The 15182-nt window shown below is 37.1% G+C and overlaps 1 protein-coding gene across 3 annotated transcripts in view; it reads left to right on the top strand.

The window, feature by feature from the left end:
* The window catches only part of RDX (radixin), a 58350-nt gene that overhangs the window by 29885 nt on the left and 13283 nt on the right, over positions 1-15182 (top strand). For all 3 annotated transcript variants that reach the window (XM_054055961.1, XM_054055960.1, XM_009556441.2), the window contains exons 7-14: positions 438-584; positions 2040-2136; positions 2697-2860; positions 3511-3641; positions 5785-5945; positions 6811-6903; positions 7714-7956; positions 8934-14766. In XM_054055961.1, coding sequence (XP_053911936.1) covers positions 438-584; positions 2040-2136; positions 2697-2860; positions 3511-3641; positions 5785-5945; positions 6811-6903; positions 7714-7956; positions 8934-9098 — 1201 coding nt within the window. In that variant the 3' untranslated portion in view covers positions 9099-14766. The remainder of the gene's footprint in view (positions 1-437; positions 585-2039; positions 2137-2696; positions 2861-3510; positions 3642-5784; positions 5946-6810; positions 6904-7713; positions 7957-8933; positions 14767-15182) is intronic.

The following is a 15182-nucleotide window of genomic DNA, read 5'->3' as shown; positions in this document are numbered from 1 at the left end:
CCAAGACCTTTAAGGATTTGATGATGATGATGTATGTGGGGAGATGTTATGTTCGTTTGGAAATTGCTTTCTATTCTGACCAAGGAAGACAGTTATCAGAAACTTCCATGAAAGCTTTGGTGAGGGTTGATTTTCCAATTAGTTTATTAGTTTGCCTACATGATTTCTGGTGAGGTTGTCAACTGCCTTTCTCTGTAGTCACCTGCCTCTAAAATACATTTATTCTTTCCTTAGCTTATGGTGTGAAAAGACAAAGAGCAGTGGGCATTAAGGCATAGAACTCTAAAAGTAACTGAATCAACATAAACATGCATTTCAAAGGAGAGCGATTTAATTCCTAACTAAATTTTACACTAATTAGTTACTCTGCAGTTCTCTTATTCTGGCAGTGTACTTCTGATTTTACTACTGTGTGCCATTTTTTCTTCTTTCATCAGGGAAGATTCTATGATGGAATACCTTAAGATAGCGCAAGACTTGGAAATGTATGGAGTCAACTATTTTGAAATAAAGAATAAAAAAGGAACTGAATTATGGCTAGGCGTTGATGCTTTGGGTTTAAATATTTATGAGCACGATGATAAGTAAGTGGCTAATACTCATTTTGTGATTCTGTCCTAGCAGATCCCAGCAGGGATGATACAAACCCCACCTGATTGTGTGTTCAATTACATCTAGCAAAACGGGTTCTCAAAGACCTTATAATCTATGTAAAAGATAGAAAAAGAGAGATGTTAACTGCTGGCATATTTGAATTTTAAGGTTTAAATAGAGATGCAAAAGTAGGGGAAGCAAGAGCAGTTCCATGTAAATTTCAATTTATGTTGTTTTATATGGGTGTATGATAGCTAGGCCATTTTCCTGTTGTTTCTTTCTGTACTTTTCACTCTCTCAAATTTTCCTCTTCAGTCAGGATGATGAGGACATTGAGAAGCTGAGCAACCGATTTAATGAGAAACACTTTGTAAGAGCCGTAGCGTGGATTACAGCTGTTAGAGCATAAAAAGCTTTGGCATCTAGAATTGAAGCCTTTTAGACATCAAAGAACATAGATGAATCTCATGTTCTGTTAGAGTTTAGGGATTCTGTCCTACTTGAAGAAGGGTAAAGCTGAAACGTAGAGTTTGAGGAATCTGAAAACAGAAGAACAGGCTTGTTCTTCTGTTCTTTCCAAACACTCGTTAGTAGTATCTGATGTCAACAGTCCTTTCATAGTGATTTGAAGTTAGAAGTTAAAGACAGTGCGTCAGACACCAGATAACAGCTGTTAACTGAAGTGAAACTTAATGCTTTTCGATGTATAGTCTCTGTAAAGCAATTACGTAAACCTTAATTGCCATTAGATGGCAATATAACTCCTGAAAGGAGTTCAGAAAATGTTCAGATCAGATTGAATGATCAACCAATTTTTGGTGTTTTTTCAGCTACCAATAGTTGCCAATCAAATATTTAAACTTTTTCTAATGCTTGTAATTAAGATAATAGAAGTTGAAAAAACTTTGTGCTCATGGAGAAAAATATTTACAGTTATGCAGTTGGTGCATAACATTGTAATGGTTCTCAACTGTATTTTTTTTACTTAAGTTGCAAGGGAAATGTGAAAACATTTGGAAATGTGAAAACACATCTTGCATCCAAGTTAAACCAGAGTTCAGCATTGTTGAAAGCTAATTTAATTTCGGTCTTTGAAATGTCAGACTTTTCTCAAGTTTAAGTATTTATTCTTTTCACTGAAAATAAAATTATCAATAGCTTGTAAAGAATCAGTACATGATTGTGATGTTTAGCATCTATTTAATGATAGTTGAATAAGTCACAAATTGAAATTTCTAAATTCCATCTGTTACAGTGCCATGTAGCTTAATCAGTTGATGGAATAATGTGTAAAAAAAAATTGTCTACCAAAATATGCCTCAACTCTTGCTTGTAAATGTAGCTAAATATTGCATTTAGTGAAAATAGTACGGGGTTAAGGCTTAGAGGGCATAGATAAAATGCACATCTTTTCTGCTTCTAATGGGAACTTTTTCTCTTTGAAGGCTGACACCCAAGATTGGTTTTCCTTGGAGTGAAATAAGAAACATCTCGTTTAACGACAAAAAATTTGTCATAAAGCCAATTGACAAAAAGGCCCCTGTAAGTAGTGTGTAGAATAGTATGCCTTTGTATATGAAGAGAATTAAGGCTGCAGGGACTTGCTCTGGCATTATGGCACGAGTAAATATTTTGTGACATTTGTTATTCTTACTGGTAGAATAGTCAGTAATCAAAAGGAAATCTTTATTTTGAAGTATGGTATGTTTATTTTATCTCTTTTTATTCTGGTTGATATAATCCCTCCTTCCCCCACCTCTGTTTTTCTTCCATTCTATTACAGCAGCATGTTTCTTCAGACTTTCAAGGTCAAAACTCTTCAGAAATGGAGAATAGTCTTCCTTTTTTAGAAGTTTAAGTAAATAATCATGTGTAAAATAGCTAATCTCTACATGGAGGGGGATGCAGGTGTAGTTTTGAATTTGTCTTGCAAGTTCCTGACAGCAACTAGATTTATAGATTATGGTGTTGGATTGCTCAGAGGATGAAGGTAAAAATACTTGTAAGTTTAAGCTTAATAAATGCAAGCATGCAATAATGCTTTGGGTCTCGTTGCAATTGTATTTTTAAATTAATGGAGGTGCTGCAATTATTTTTGCTAGGATTTTGTTTTTTATGCACCTCGTCTGAGAATTAACAAGCGAATTTTGGCACTGTGTATGGGAAATCATGAATTGTACATGAGGAGGAGGAAACCTGATACAATTGAAGTGCAACAGATGAAGGCCCAAGCTAGAGAGGAGAAACATCAGAAACAATTGGAAAGGTAATTGACAAACTTCCGTGAAACAGAAAAAAAATTCTTTTACCATTTTAAGAAAACTAAGTCATAGAATATCAGGCAACTTAGCATTCTAGAAAACAGAGAGCTGCCTTTCTTTCTCTAATATGTAAGCAGGTTTGTGCTTTGGCATGGTTCACCTGTCTTAATAGAAAGCCGTATCTTTTTTGAGCTTCCTGTGTAGTAATAGTAGCTGAACTGTTGTTTCTCATTATGTTTCTTGTGAGTCTTAACCCTCTGTTGCTCGATTCTTAGGACTTTTATGCTCTTCAGGTGAACCGTTAAAGCAAATTCAGTGTGAAGTGTCATGGCTTGCCTTTTTTAAAATATTTAAAAAATACCATTGATGTTTCTAGCCCAGGTGAAATACCAGCCATGTCTAAAATGCAGGTATGATTGTGGAATTACCCAGCTGAACTGTAACTGAGGTTGCTTAGCAGTTCTGTTCATAAATTGCTCTTCTGTACAGTATTTTGAAACAAACTTGGTGGTTCTTGTATTATAAACTGATTTTGAAACATTGAAAATTATGTGCTTCTCTACTAGCTGAGTAAACTGAAAAATAGGCTACCAGAATCCTTAGAGTAGAATTTAATCTATTTGAGGATTAAATAAAACCCTATTACTATTTTCAGGGCACAGTTAGAAAATGAGAAGAAGAAAAGGGAGATAGCAGAAAAGGAAAAGGAAAGAATAGAGCGTGAGAAGGAAGAATTGATGGAACGCTTAAGACAAATTGAGGAACAAACAATGAAAGCTCAAAAAGGTGAGCTATTACTGGTCCTGGATTTCTATTATCTAATTACAATGCTAAGTTCAGTTCTGCAGTTCTTTACTATATATTTGGAGGTGGAGGGTGTGTTTTTTTTCTTTTAATTTTATTAAGAATAACAAGAATTTAGTGATGTATTATTTAATTTAAAAAGAGATATTCTTTTTCAATACTATGAGTTAAAAGATGGTGTGCGTCTTTGCATATAATTGTATATCTGAATATAAACTCTATTCCTACTAAAGCAGAATTTTCCATTTTCTTTAATAAAAAGAAAATTAATGCATACACAGTTCCACTTAATTAGGAAACAACTAAAGTACTGCAAACTTGGAGTTGTGGGGAGCAGGAAATTTAGAGAGAAAGGTGCAAAGTACTTATCTCGGATTTTCTTGAATTTAGCTTTTCATTTGGAAATGTGTTCTTCCTTCATTTTCCATTCCCTTTTAAAATTTGAGAATTTTAAAAATAAAATCTTGTCAGATTTTACAAGTAAGTGTAGTTTCCACTGATGGCCATTCTTTGTGTTGCAATAAATGCCCCTCGGAGTCTTTGACTCCTCTGCTTCACAGTCCTTCCTCTCCATTTTCTTTTTTTTTTTTTTTGCGTCAGGTTTGATTCGCATTCATGTTCTGTTCCTCTCTTTTGTTCGTATATATTGGCTTCAGGCACGACAGAGAATCAGTGACTAAATCCATGCAAATAAATTACATGTGCCTGGCATTGCTCTGTAGCTTATTTTTCAGTCTTTCCATGCAGAACAGGTTGGCTGCATCCAGAAAAGTAACACACAAACTGAGTCTTGGAATTTTTCAGGGAGAGCTATTTAGCCCAGGACAAGACACTGTTAAGGAGAGTGTGGAAGTTTAACAATGTACATTTTGTTGTAACTTTTGTGAGCAATTTAGTCTAGTTTCTCCTATAATACATAACATTCCTGTGTTGCTGGTGGTCTTAGCCTTCTGTTTACACGTGGAAAAGTGTAGAAACGGTGTCTGCGTTCTGTAGTTGACTTTGTTGTTAGGTGTTTTCCACCTTCACAGGAAATCTTTTAGTGTGTTTCAAATATTTATGCATTTTATTTCATTTTCTCAGTACTGCATTTGTATGACTCTACATACTTAACGCTGTTTGCTTCATTTTCTAACTGAAGTAGCAGACCTGGGAAAACTAACTGAAGAATATTAATTACATGAGACCTACTTAAAACTGTATGTGCAAAGATTAAGCGTGTGTCAGCATATCTGGGCAGGGGATGCTTTTTTATTATTAAAACATATGGCGAAGGGCAAATGGATTATTCTAATAACTAAGCAATTGTTTGGGTTTTCTGGTGAAAGAATCTATGACAGCTATGCCTTGAAGAAAACATAGTGGAAAATTTATCATTAGAACCAGCAAGGAGCTTCAGAAAGACTTTTTTCATTGTTGCTTCATTTTGCGTATCAGAGGAGTATATGTTTGCCCGTGCAAATCTTGTCTTGTGGTACTGGTAGTTTATTATTTCTTCCTATTTTACTCATATCAGAGGTCTGCCCTTTAGATTACTGTGTTTTGCAGCTAGACAACTATTATCCCTCCCTTGATTTAGAATTTTCCTTTTTGCACCTTTTTGGCTCTATTCTGTGGAGAATTTTCCTGACCTTTCTAATGGGTCTTAGGTCATTCTGCTGGAGTCGCAAACCTAAACTGTTTCTTCCAATTAAGGAATCTGTCAGGCATTTCAGTAGAATAGAAAAGGTTTTTGACTTTTTTTTTTTTTTTACTGTAAGGAAGAATGATTTATATAAAATCTTCTCAGTACTAAGAATGGGGGTGTATGTGCATGTATATGTACATATATTTGGGTGTTTACTTTTATCCATGAAACAATAATTTTCTGAAATGCTTAAATGTCAGAACCATCAGGTGAGATGAAGTATTTCTAGAGTATGTCTTAAAGAAGGGAGCGGGGGAAAATCAGACATGGAGTGTAGCTTCAGGTGTAAAGTTCAGAATTTTTTCTTGGCTTGAGGCACTCAAGTCTTTGCCAGCTTTCTAGGTTACTTCATTTTAAGCGTGTTACAGTTGTCATCTGTGTTACATATGAGGAATAGTTAGGAAATGATATCTTGTATGCAAACTTTCCTTTTGGCAGAGCTAGAGGAACAGACTAGAAGAGCTCTAGAACTGGATCAAGAACGAAAGCGTGCAAAAGAAGAAGCGGAACGACTGGAAAAAGAGCGTCGTGCAGCTGAAGAAGCTAAGGCTGCTCTAGCCAAGCAGGCAGCTGATCAAATGAAGAACCAGGAGCAGCTAGTAAGAAGCTTTGACCCTCTTTTGAAACAAATTGTAAAAGATAGTTGAAAATTTAGCCTTCATGCTTGGTTTTATCCATTTTCTCAAATGAGCAAATACGTTGAAACACAGATAAAAGCATGTGAAATACCTTTACAGGTGGGAAATTCTTTAGAAACCTGTTGTTAGATTTGCCACTACTTGCAAGAGAAAAACAAACTCTAGGGTTGTAAGAAATTAAATGATGAAGTATACGTTTCAGACTGACATCATCCACTACATTGTCTTTCTAATAGTGTCAGGCTTATCCAGCTGAGAATGAGAGTAGCTTCTTTCTGCAGTGCATTGGGAAGTCTGTTCTCTGTAGCAAGTCTGTTCTGAAGCTTTATGGTGGTGGTGGTGAGTTGCTGACACATCGAGTTGGTTTTTTTGAGTTATTTTTTCCCTACTTCTAATTCAAGAACTGTACGTAGTAACTGAGAAAGACATGACGATAGTGCAAGAAATGATTTCTCAACTATAAGCTGGCTTTTGATCTTCTGTAAACTTAGCACACAATTACGGAGGCAAGATTTAGCTTAATAGTATAGAGATTGTGATCCAGATTTGCAGTCTTATTGGTGGAACCATTAAAGTTGTCTTTTCCCAGCAAGCTTTGGAAGTATGGAAGAAAAATACTGTTTTTCTGAATTTATTTCCATCAGTGCTGATTCATTCCCTCTGTCATGTATGCTTAAAAATTCTATTTTTAGCGGAGAAGTGATGGATAGTAACTAAACTAACTCTCCAAGTCAGATCACAGCAAAAGCTCTGCTTTCTTCCACTGCAGAGCCAAAATGATACCAAATTAAAATTTCTACTTCATTTGTTTGTTTGTTTGTTTCAGGCAGCAGAACTTGCTGAATTCACTGCCAAGATTGCACTTCTTGAGGAGGCCAAGAAAAAGAAAGAAGAGGAAGCCTCAGAATGGCAGCACAAAGTAATGAGCTCATGCTGTGTGGAGTCAGAACTTCAAAGAAACTAAGGGAGATGAGTGCAGAAATCCCACTGGAGGTCCATGGGATTGAATCTCTCTATTAGGAGTCAGAGAAGGCTTTCTTAAAGCTTTTTGATCTTCAGTCTGCTGAAGCCAGCCTATACTTCTATGTAACTAATTTCTTACTATTAAATAGTCACAAAGGTGGGGAAATACCCATCACAAAGGTATGGTCAAGTATTTGAAATGCCTTCCTTGTGTGTGGTGATGAAATAGATTGGAGCTTCATATTGGAAAAGAAAACACCTCAGGAGGGAGATGTATGAAATTGAGTGAAAAAATGAGACAGAACAATAAAAAAGTCACATCAAATGTATCTGGCAAAATAGTTTTTCTTCAGAAAATCTGTAATTAACTCTGGAGCATGAATGCTAATTGTGTGCACGGGTTCAAACAGTAATTGAACAAATTCTTATAAGTCTTGATTGAATATGAAATTTGAAAACATCATTTAGGAGGTCCCTGAGCCTCAAATTTTAGCAGCCTAGGGTAGTTGGAAAGCAATGACTGCTGTATTCTCTGGCTCTTCTCTTGTCTGCTGCTGGAAATAGTTGGACTTTGGTACAGCTGGTTTGGAGTCATATCTTTTTTTTATCCTGTGTTCTTAATTGACATTTTTCAGTGCATAAGCTCATTGTGTCATTTATGAAGGTCAGTTTCCATGTGTCTTAAAACATTTCAAATATTTATTTTTATTTTCTGACTCTACATAATTCATTTTAAAAGATGCTAAGTAATGTTTACTATATTTAGGCTTTTGCTGCCCAAGAGGACTTGGAAAAGACCAAAGAAGAACTGAAATCTGTGATGTCTGCTCCTCCTCCACCTCCTCCTCCACCAGTTATTCCTCCAACAGAAAATGAGCATGATGAACATGATGAGAACAATGCGGAAGCCAGTGCAGAACTGTCTTCTGATGGTGTCATGAATCACAGGAGTGAGGAAGAACGGGTAACAGAAACACAGAAAAATGAACGTGTTAAGAAACAGCTCCAGGTAATGAAGATTCATAGTTGTATCAACATAATTCAGGCTTTGGGTTTTCATTCTTTATTTGTCAAAGGTCTCATTGGAATTACAGAGTGCCAAGGAAACAGCCTTTTTATCATTCACTAGCTGTATTACTAATTTACCCATCTATCTTTCATAGTGTTCTAGAAGTGGAACCGTTAGAAAGATTGTACGTAAAATTGTGCTTTATAGCTTAAGAGTATGAGTATGTTGTTGCATTGGCCAGTAAACATTTCTGATAATTATGTAATGTCCAGGGTGCTGCATGTTAAAACATAATACTTTCTTTTCTCAATACTGAAATTCTCTAAGTGATATGAACAGAGGCTTGCCTTAATAATATTTGTGTTTTATTTGCAGTCATTCACAGACATTGTAAATGCAAATATTATGCCCATTTTGGATTAATTGTGTTTTCCTGAAACGGAGCATTTCCTCAGACTAGTCTTACCCCTCAAAGTAAAATAGTCTGTTAGTGGTAACCCTTTGCCTTGTTATAAAACTTCCGTTTGGGAAGAAAATAAAAGAAATGGAAAGCTATTTCTTTTTCTGGCAGTAGTATCTTAGTGTTGTGTGTGTGTGTGTATAATATCCTTTGTGCTTGGCTAATCACTGAAAAGGATGGGGGAGATAAACTGGAGCTGTCTTTAGTCTAGCAGAAACTGGAAACTAAGATCATTTTCCTTCACATGTTAGGCTCTTCTTGCATGTTATGGTATGAGGCCTTTTCTTTTCAGTTTGATGCCCCCTCTTACGTAAGAAAAGAATCCTATGCACTCCTCCTCTTTCCCCCTGCAGTCTTTCTGGTAGACCTCACAATTTGAGTTACTGAACAGCACAAGCATTTTATAGGCTGGCATTCAAGAAGTCCTTATCCAAATTATGGAACAGTTGTTACCAGAAATTCCAGAATCTCTAAAAGATCAGTCACAGCACTTAAATGCAACTATTTTATTCAACAGGCTTTAAGTTCTGAATTGGCTCAAGCCAGAGATGAAACCAAGAAAACACAAAATGATGTCCTTCATGCTGAGAATGTTAAAGCAGGCCGTGATAAGTACAAGACTCTTCGACAAATCCGACAAGGCAATACAAAGCAGCGTATTGATGAGTTTGAAGCAATGTGAGAGCTGTTATTTTGCATATATGTTCCTCGTAAAGCTGAACCACCAACAGAGAAAAAGCAGGCCTTTGCAGATTTGATGGATTGCACCCCACTTTGCCAAAGCACTTAATACCAGTTTGACTACAGTGGCTAGAAGACAAATTTAGGGGAAGCTATTCAACAGTAAGGCAGTCTGTCATCCCTAGCTTTTGGAGGGGGGGGGGGGGGTGGAGAGTGAAAGCAGTTTTTTCCCCAACATGTTTTGAGTTTCATTGTTTCGTATTTTTTTTTTTTTCCTTTGGAAACTGATGTGAAGTATATGACTGACAAGTGTATGTATTACTTAAACATTAAAAAATAGGAAGAAGAATGGAACTGAACCTAAACTGGATAGGTACTATTTCGTTATGAAGTTTGAAATTACGTTTTTCAATGTAGCTGCACCGTTAAGAATTTGATACTGCTGACATTCAATTTGGACTTTTTTTTTTTTCCTGAGTGAAATTCTTTGGTGTTTCATGGCCTGTCATCATTGATGGTTTTCTTTGCCTACCTGTTCACAAAGGTCTGGATGGCAGGTGGTAGTTCCAGGAAGTATTTTTAGATGGAACACCACCTGTGGGCAGCACATGGCTGCTGATAGGCTTGGATAAGTATTGCTTTTCCTAGATGATTCTTTTAGATGCGCAAAATGTTCTGATGCAGTAAAGGGAAAAAAAAAAAAACCAAAGCTTCATGTGCTATTTGCTTGTAATTATTTTATTTGCTGTAGGGAGACCTGGACCTTTCTGGCAAGGGAGCATATGAAAACATCAGTCCCAGGGAGGGGACAGTATCCTACCTCACTACTATATACATGATGACTGGTCCTTCAAACACCATGAAAAAACTGTTTAAATTGATTATCACTACACAGTGATACCATAGAATGCTAGGAGCCTTTACTCCTGGGACTTTAAGATGACTTTATAGTGCTAAATACTGTTTAACTGCCTTTTGTTGAGTTTAAATTGTAAAAGCATCTTGTGTGTTTTAAAAGCTGTAACCTGTCACTGGTATACTATCTCCTGGGAGGGGTGTAGCATGTGTGTGAGTTGGTTTGGGTTTCCCAATACAAAATGAAAGTTCCCAGAATTGGAGTAGAAGTTTGTAGCTTCAGTTTTCAGTGAAGCTGGTGGTGTAATTGTCATATCTGATATCAGATCACTGATACCAAGTCCTTTCTGCCTTGAAAAGCAGACCTGCTTTTTTGAGAAATTTGCTTAGAAAATGAATTTTAGAAATAACTTTTACAGTTATTCCTTCTGTTATAGTACCTTAGTAAATATCTACAGGGAGAGAACCCTGCTTTCTCTGAGGATGGTTCAGCTCTTTTCTGTTTGATATTATGCACTCATAAATTTACACTTATCTATTACAATTTGCCATTTTATTAAACATTTTTTTCATGCACAATAGATTTAAATTTCTTATGAACAGTCCAACTAAATGTTTTTTGTTTTGTTTTGCGGAGTTAGAGTTTGGCTATGTGGGGTGACATCATGAAAATAAAATATAGATACATTAATATATTTTTGATTTGTGGGGCTAAACATACCTGGTTGACCTTGCAGACTGATGTGCAGATGGTGTGCACGTGCTTCAGAACGCTGCTTGGTGGAAGTTGGTGTTTCTACTTGCAGTACATTGTAAGAACAGATTTTTTCACACGCTTCATAAACTGAAGCTTAAGCGAAGTATTTGAACAGTTTGCCATAGCAGGAGAAAACTCCAGTGAGTTTTCATTTTTCCCTGGACAGTGTGCACTAACACTAATACATCAGTTTTAGCAATGGAGGAAAAAATACCAGTCCAGTTTGCTGTTCATAAATCTACAATATATAGAGTAGGGCTTAAATGGATTAGCTCCATTTATAAAGCTGTGTGATTTTTTTTGTTTTCTAAACAACCAGGAACAACCATTTGTAATACGGATTTTCACAATGAACAAAGTGGTAATAGCTGCTGTCACCAGCAGTTGGGAACACTTACTGGTGCGGAAATACTAAGAACACATTTAATGATTACTTGATGAAGTAATTTTCCACATGCTTCTTCCTTTAGCATCATGTTTTGTGTTGTACAATTAAGCTACAATTACATCTACTATTTTGGATAACATTCATTGGTTAACAATAAAGAGATACAGTTAATTTCTCTGAGGTCCATTGTTGTTATTTAATATACTTTTTTCTGACAAGCTTTACCAAATGTACTGTAATAGCCTTTTTCCAGAGCAGCGTACAAATTGTGATCAGTTTTTGTTTCCCACTCTGGTCAAAATGGAACTTAAGAGAAAAAAGAAATTCAAATTGCATCCCTAGAGAATGGTACTCCACTTCAGAAGTTACCACATAAGAGTTGGGAGGAAGCACTAGTGATGGTCAATTCAAAGCAGGATAACAGGATGTGAATCATCAGAGCAAATTGGTTTTCTTGAGAACAGAGGGTAATTTGGCCACATAAGAGCTGTATGGTTAATGTAAGAACTTTCAATCACTGCCTACATATTGCTTAGCCCCAGGTTGAGAAACCTTGATATGTTTTTTTAATACTTACATTATAGTGGACATTGCTGTTAAATGCAGGGATGGCCACATGCTTTAGATGATGGCAAGTTTGTGAGCTTTTTCAGCTGTCTAATATACTTGGAAATGGCAGGAACGGTCCCATATAAATAGGCATACAAATTAATCTGCTAAGCAGCTCTTGCATAAATTAGACCTCCTCTCAGGTGACATTCGGTTCTATCTTGTATTTGTTTGGCCCTGCACTCAGTACAAGCACATGACCCAGATGACAGAATTGCTATGATGAATTAAAGCATGTGTACTTGATTCTTCTAAGTGTGCATATTTCTAGTTTTGTGCTTCTCTCTTCTTGGAGCCCTTCCTGCTGAAACGTTAGATGTAAGGTTTCCCATTTGTTAGAGTATAGGTGTATATATTATATAGAGTATAACTTCAGAATATTGTGCTTGAAAGGGGAGGTAAGTGCTTTGAAAGGTGTTTTTTTATTTTAAAAAAAATATATACTTTTGAGGTGTAGAGAAAAGGTACAAATAGTGCCACTATTTACAGGCCAGACTAATGCAAACACCCAGAGTGCCTTCATGTGAAAGAAGACATTTTGTCTTCTTGAAGTAGCCCACTCCACACATCAAAACCTACATTTTCTGTACTCTTTGAGTACGTGTTTCTTGTGTACTCTACTTATTTTGCCAAAAAAAAAAAAGAATAAAATTCACATCTGCCTTTTTAAACCTAGTTTGGAAAGCATGATCATGCTTTTGCTTCTTGAACAGCACTAGAGAACGTGTCCATAAGCAGGTAACTTAAAATGTCTGGGCAAAAATGTGTGTTGTAAATGAAATATTTTAAACTTCTGAGGAGAAAGTACTTCAAGTATGTTTTCTTAATATTTTTAAAGAAAAGGTAGAGTTTGAAATGATTAATTAAAAACTTTTGCTTTTGAGAACTGTTACTCAAGCATTTTCCATACCTGTTCAGATGTAGATCATAGAAAATGTCTTGTTCTCCCCAAGACATCAGATTAGTTTTGAGAATAGAGGGGTTTAACAAAGATATTCTATCTCAGTGGGATGAGGTGGTTGGTGCTAGTGTTCACAAAGATACTTTCTGGTTGAAAATATCAACATAAGCAAACTGAAAGCTACTTTACAGAAGAGCAAAGTTCACTTACTAATAGTTGTCTCATTCTCATCGCCCAGCCCAAAGATACATTACGTTATAAGATTTTCATGGGAAATGCAGTAAGTATCAATGAATTAGCATATGAACTGGGGTAATTTCTCTTGGAGGATATGCTGGGTTTTGTGCTTGGAGGGAACCTCCTGGCCAAAGTGCTGTCAGCTGTGTGGGTGGTTAGGAGATGGTTCTTGCTGGCTGCCGTGGGCACTGCTAGGTGGTGTGTCCCTCTGCACTGCTCCTAAGCAGGCCCTGCTGCACCTTTCCTCTCCAGCCAATTGGTTTGAAAGTATGCGAGTTCTACAACTGGCCCTTTTCCCCGTTTGGGGACCCATTCAACAGTGAGCAGCTCAGGGCTGGAAGGGCTGGTGTAATAGAGAACAGTGGTGGTGGAGGACTGTGAGGAAAAAAAACCCAAGCCCAAACATGGGCTAGACTCCTTAATTGGCCTGTTTATTCCCTTGTGTTAAGGACTCCTTTTCAGTGCGCTGTTGCAACATACATACCTTCACTATGTGTGACCAACAATTTGTTCAGAAAATTCAGCAGCCAATGTACTGGAGGTAGTTGCGCTTCCCATTTTCCAGAGCTTGAGCCCAGCTCTACAGGCACAGGCCCGTTCTCTGCTTTTGTTCTGTGGAGTCTCTCATTTGTGTTTGCTTTACTGTTTGCCAATTCTGGGTTGGTAAATTCCTCCTTTGGAGTGAAGTTAAAGAAATTTCTACTTGTTTTGCTTTTTCTCCCTTGCATAGATATTGCTGATGTATCAAATGTATATGCTTCATTTAATTTGAATGAAGAGGACTTGCCCAAGTCCCTTAAACCTCTCCCCGAGATCTGCAATCTCATGTCTTCACAAGGAGAGACCATAATATTTGCTGCAATGCCTGTGATAGTCTAGATATTCAGAAAGAGAGAGATTATGCCCACAGTGTAGGGAAAGACAAAGTCAGCCATGGGAAGTGGAGCTTTTTGAATCGCTGGGATTCCATTAGGTGTTTATATTGGCTTTTGCAAGTACTGTGTCAAGAGTGTTTCTGTTCACAGCAGTAGGCTTTAGGCAGTGGAAGAAACAAGGGGAGGTGGAAATGTGCATCAAAGGAGATGGCCTGGGTGGTGCAAATATTCCTAATGCGCACATAAGAGTTAAATGTTCCCTGGGCTCTGGATAAGTGGATCAGGTTTAAAGAGATCAAGCTCAGAGGTAGGACAATTTGCATTGCTGCGGTTTTTGCTTGTTTGGGTGTTCTTTTGGTTTCTTTTAAACTACCTTATTTACTCAAGAGGAGTTGCTGTTATCTGAATATTTAGCTGAGGGCTTTTAGAAAGCCTGCTGCCCAGCACTGAACAGTCTTGGAATTCTTAAGGCCATGTGTACCCAACCCGTCCTCCCTGTTATGACTTGCTGCATTTCAGCAGAAGACGTTCTCTGCAGCCTGATAATTTTGCCTCAAAGCATTTCTGCCTTGGCAAGATAAGAGTTGAGCTCTAGCTGCCCCACTGCTTGTTCCAGCAATGCGAAACCTGTGTGTACCCATGTGAAACAGTAATTGCATGACAGGCTCCGTGACCACATATGCTGAACTCTGCAGGATCTCATATCAAGTCTACGGCTCCCTGTGGCCTCAGCTTTCACGCTTCTTATTCACCCTTGATTTCTTACTTAAACTTGATACAGTATTTAACTTAATCTGTAACCTCAATAGTACAGTACTAAACTGAGCATCCAGTAAATGGTTGACTAGCGCATCAAATTCTTCCTTAAAATGCATTATACTGGTGACTTGAAGTAGTCTAGCTTTACTTTTATTTAAACAGCACTTCTGATTAATTAATAACCTCTATGAATATGGTAATTGCAGTTGTATTGCCAGAAAGAGATTCATTTGCATCGGGGCTGAAGCTGAAAACTTTTCTGCCAAGTGCACTTCGATCTTCAATGAAGTAAGTTGAGAATGTGTAGGTAACATCCAGAATACACAGACCAGTCCATCCTGCCACTGTCTTTTATTACTGGGGACAAATTCATTTGTTTGAGTGAGCAGATTCAGTGTTTAGGGGTTTGGGACAGGACAGTGAGCTTGTTCACACATCAGAAAAATTTCATGTCATTAATCTGCACTTCTGCTGGATGATTCTTGTTGATAGTTTTTCTTCAGTTCAAATCACATTTTGAATTCATGGCTCTCCTGTGAGCAGTGTTTCAGGCATCTGTCTCGCTTCTGACTGGCAGTTGTTGCACTTCTCTACTGTTTTAAAATGTGACTCTTCCTCTTTCTTATTTTGCATTTGGAATCTTATAGCGGTGGTTCCAACAAAGCCAGCTAACTCATCATATTTAATTTTAGAACTATTACTGG

This window comes from Cuculus canorus, chromosome 1 (assembly GCF_017976375.1).
Source record: "Cuculus canorus isolate bCucCan1 chromosome 1, bCucCan1.pri, whole genome shotgun sequence".
NCBI classification, from domain to species: Eukaryota; Metazoa; Chordata; class Aves; order Cuculiformes; family Cuculidae; genus Cuculus; species Cuculus canorus.
The sequence above is the reverse complement of the archived record's forward strand: the minus strand, read 5'-3'. Positions and strand labels throughout refer to the sequence as shown.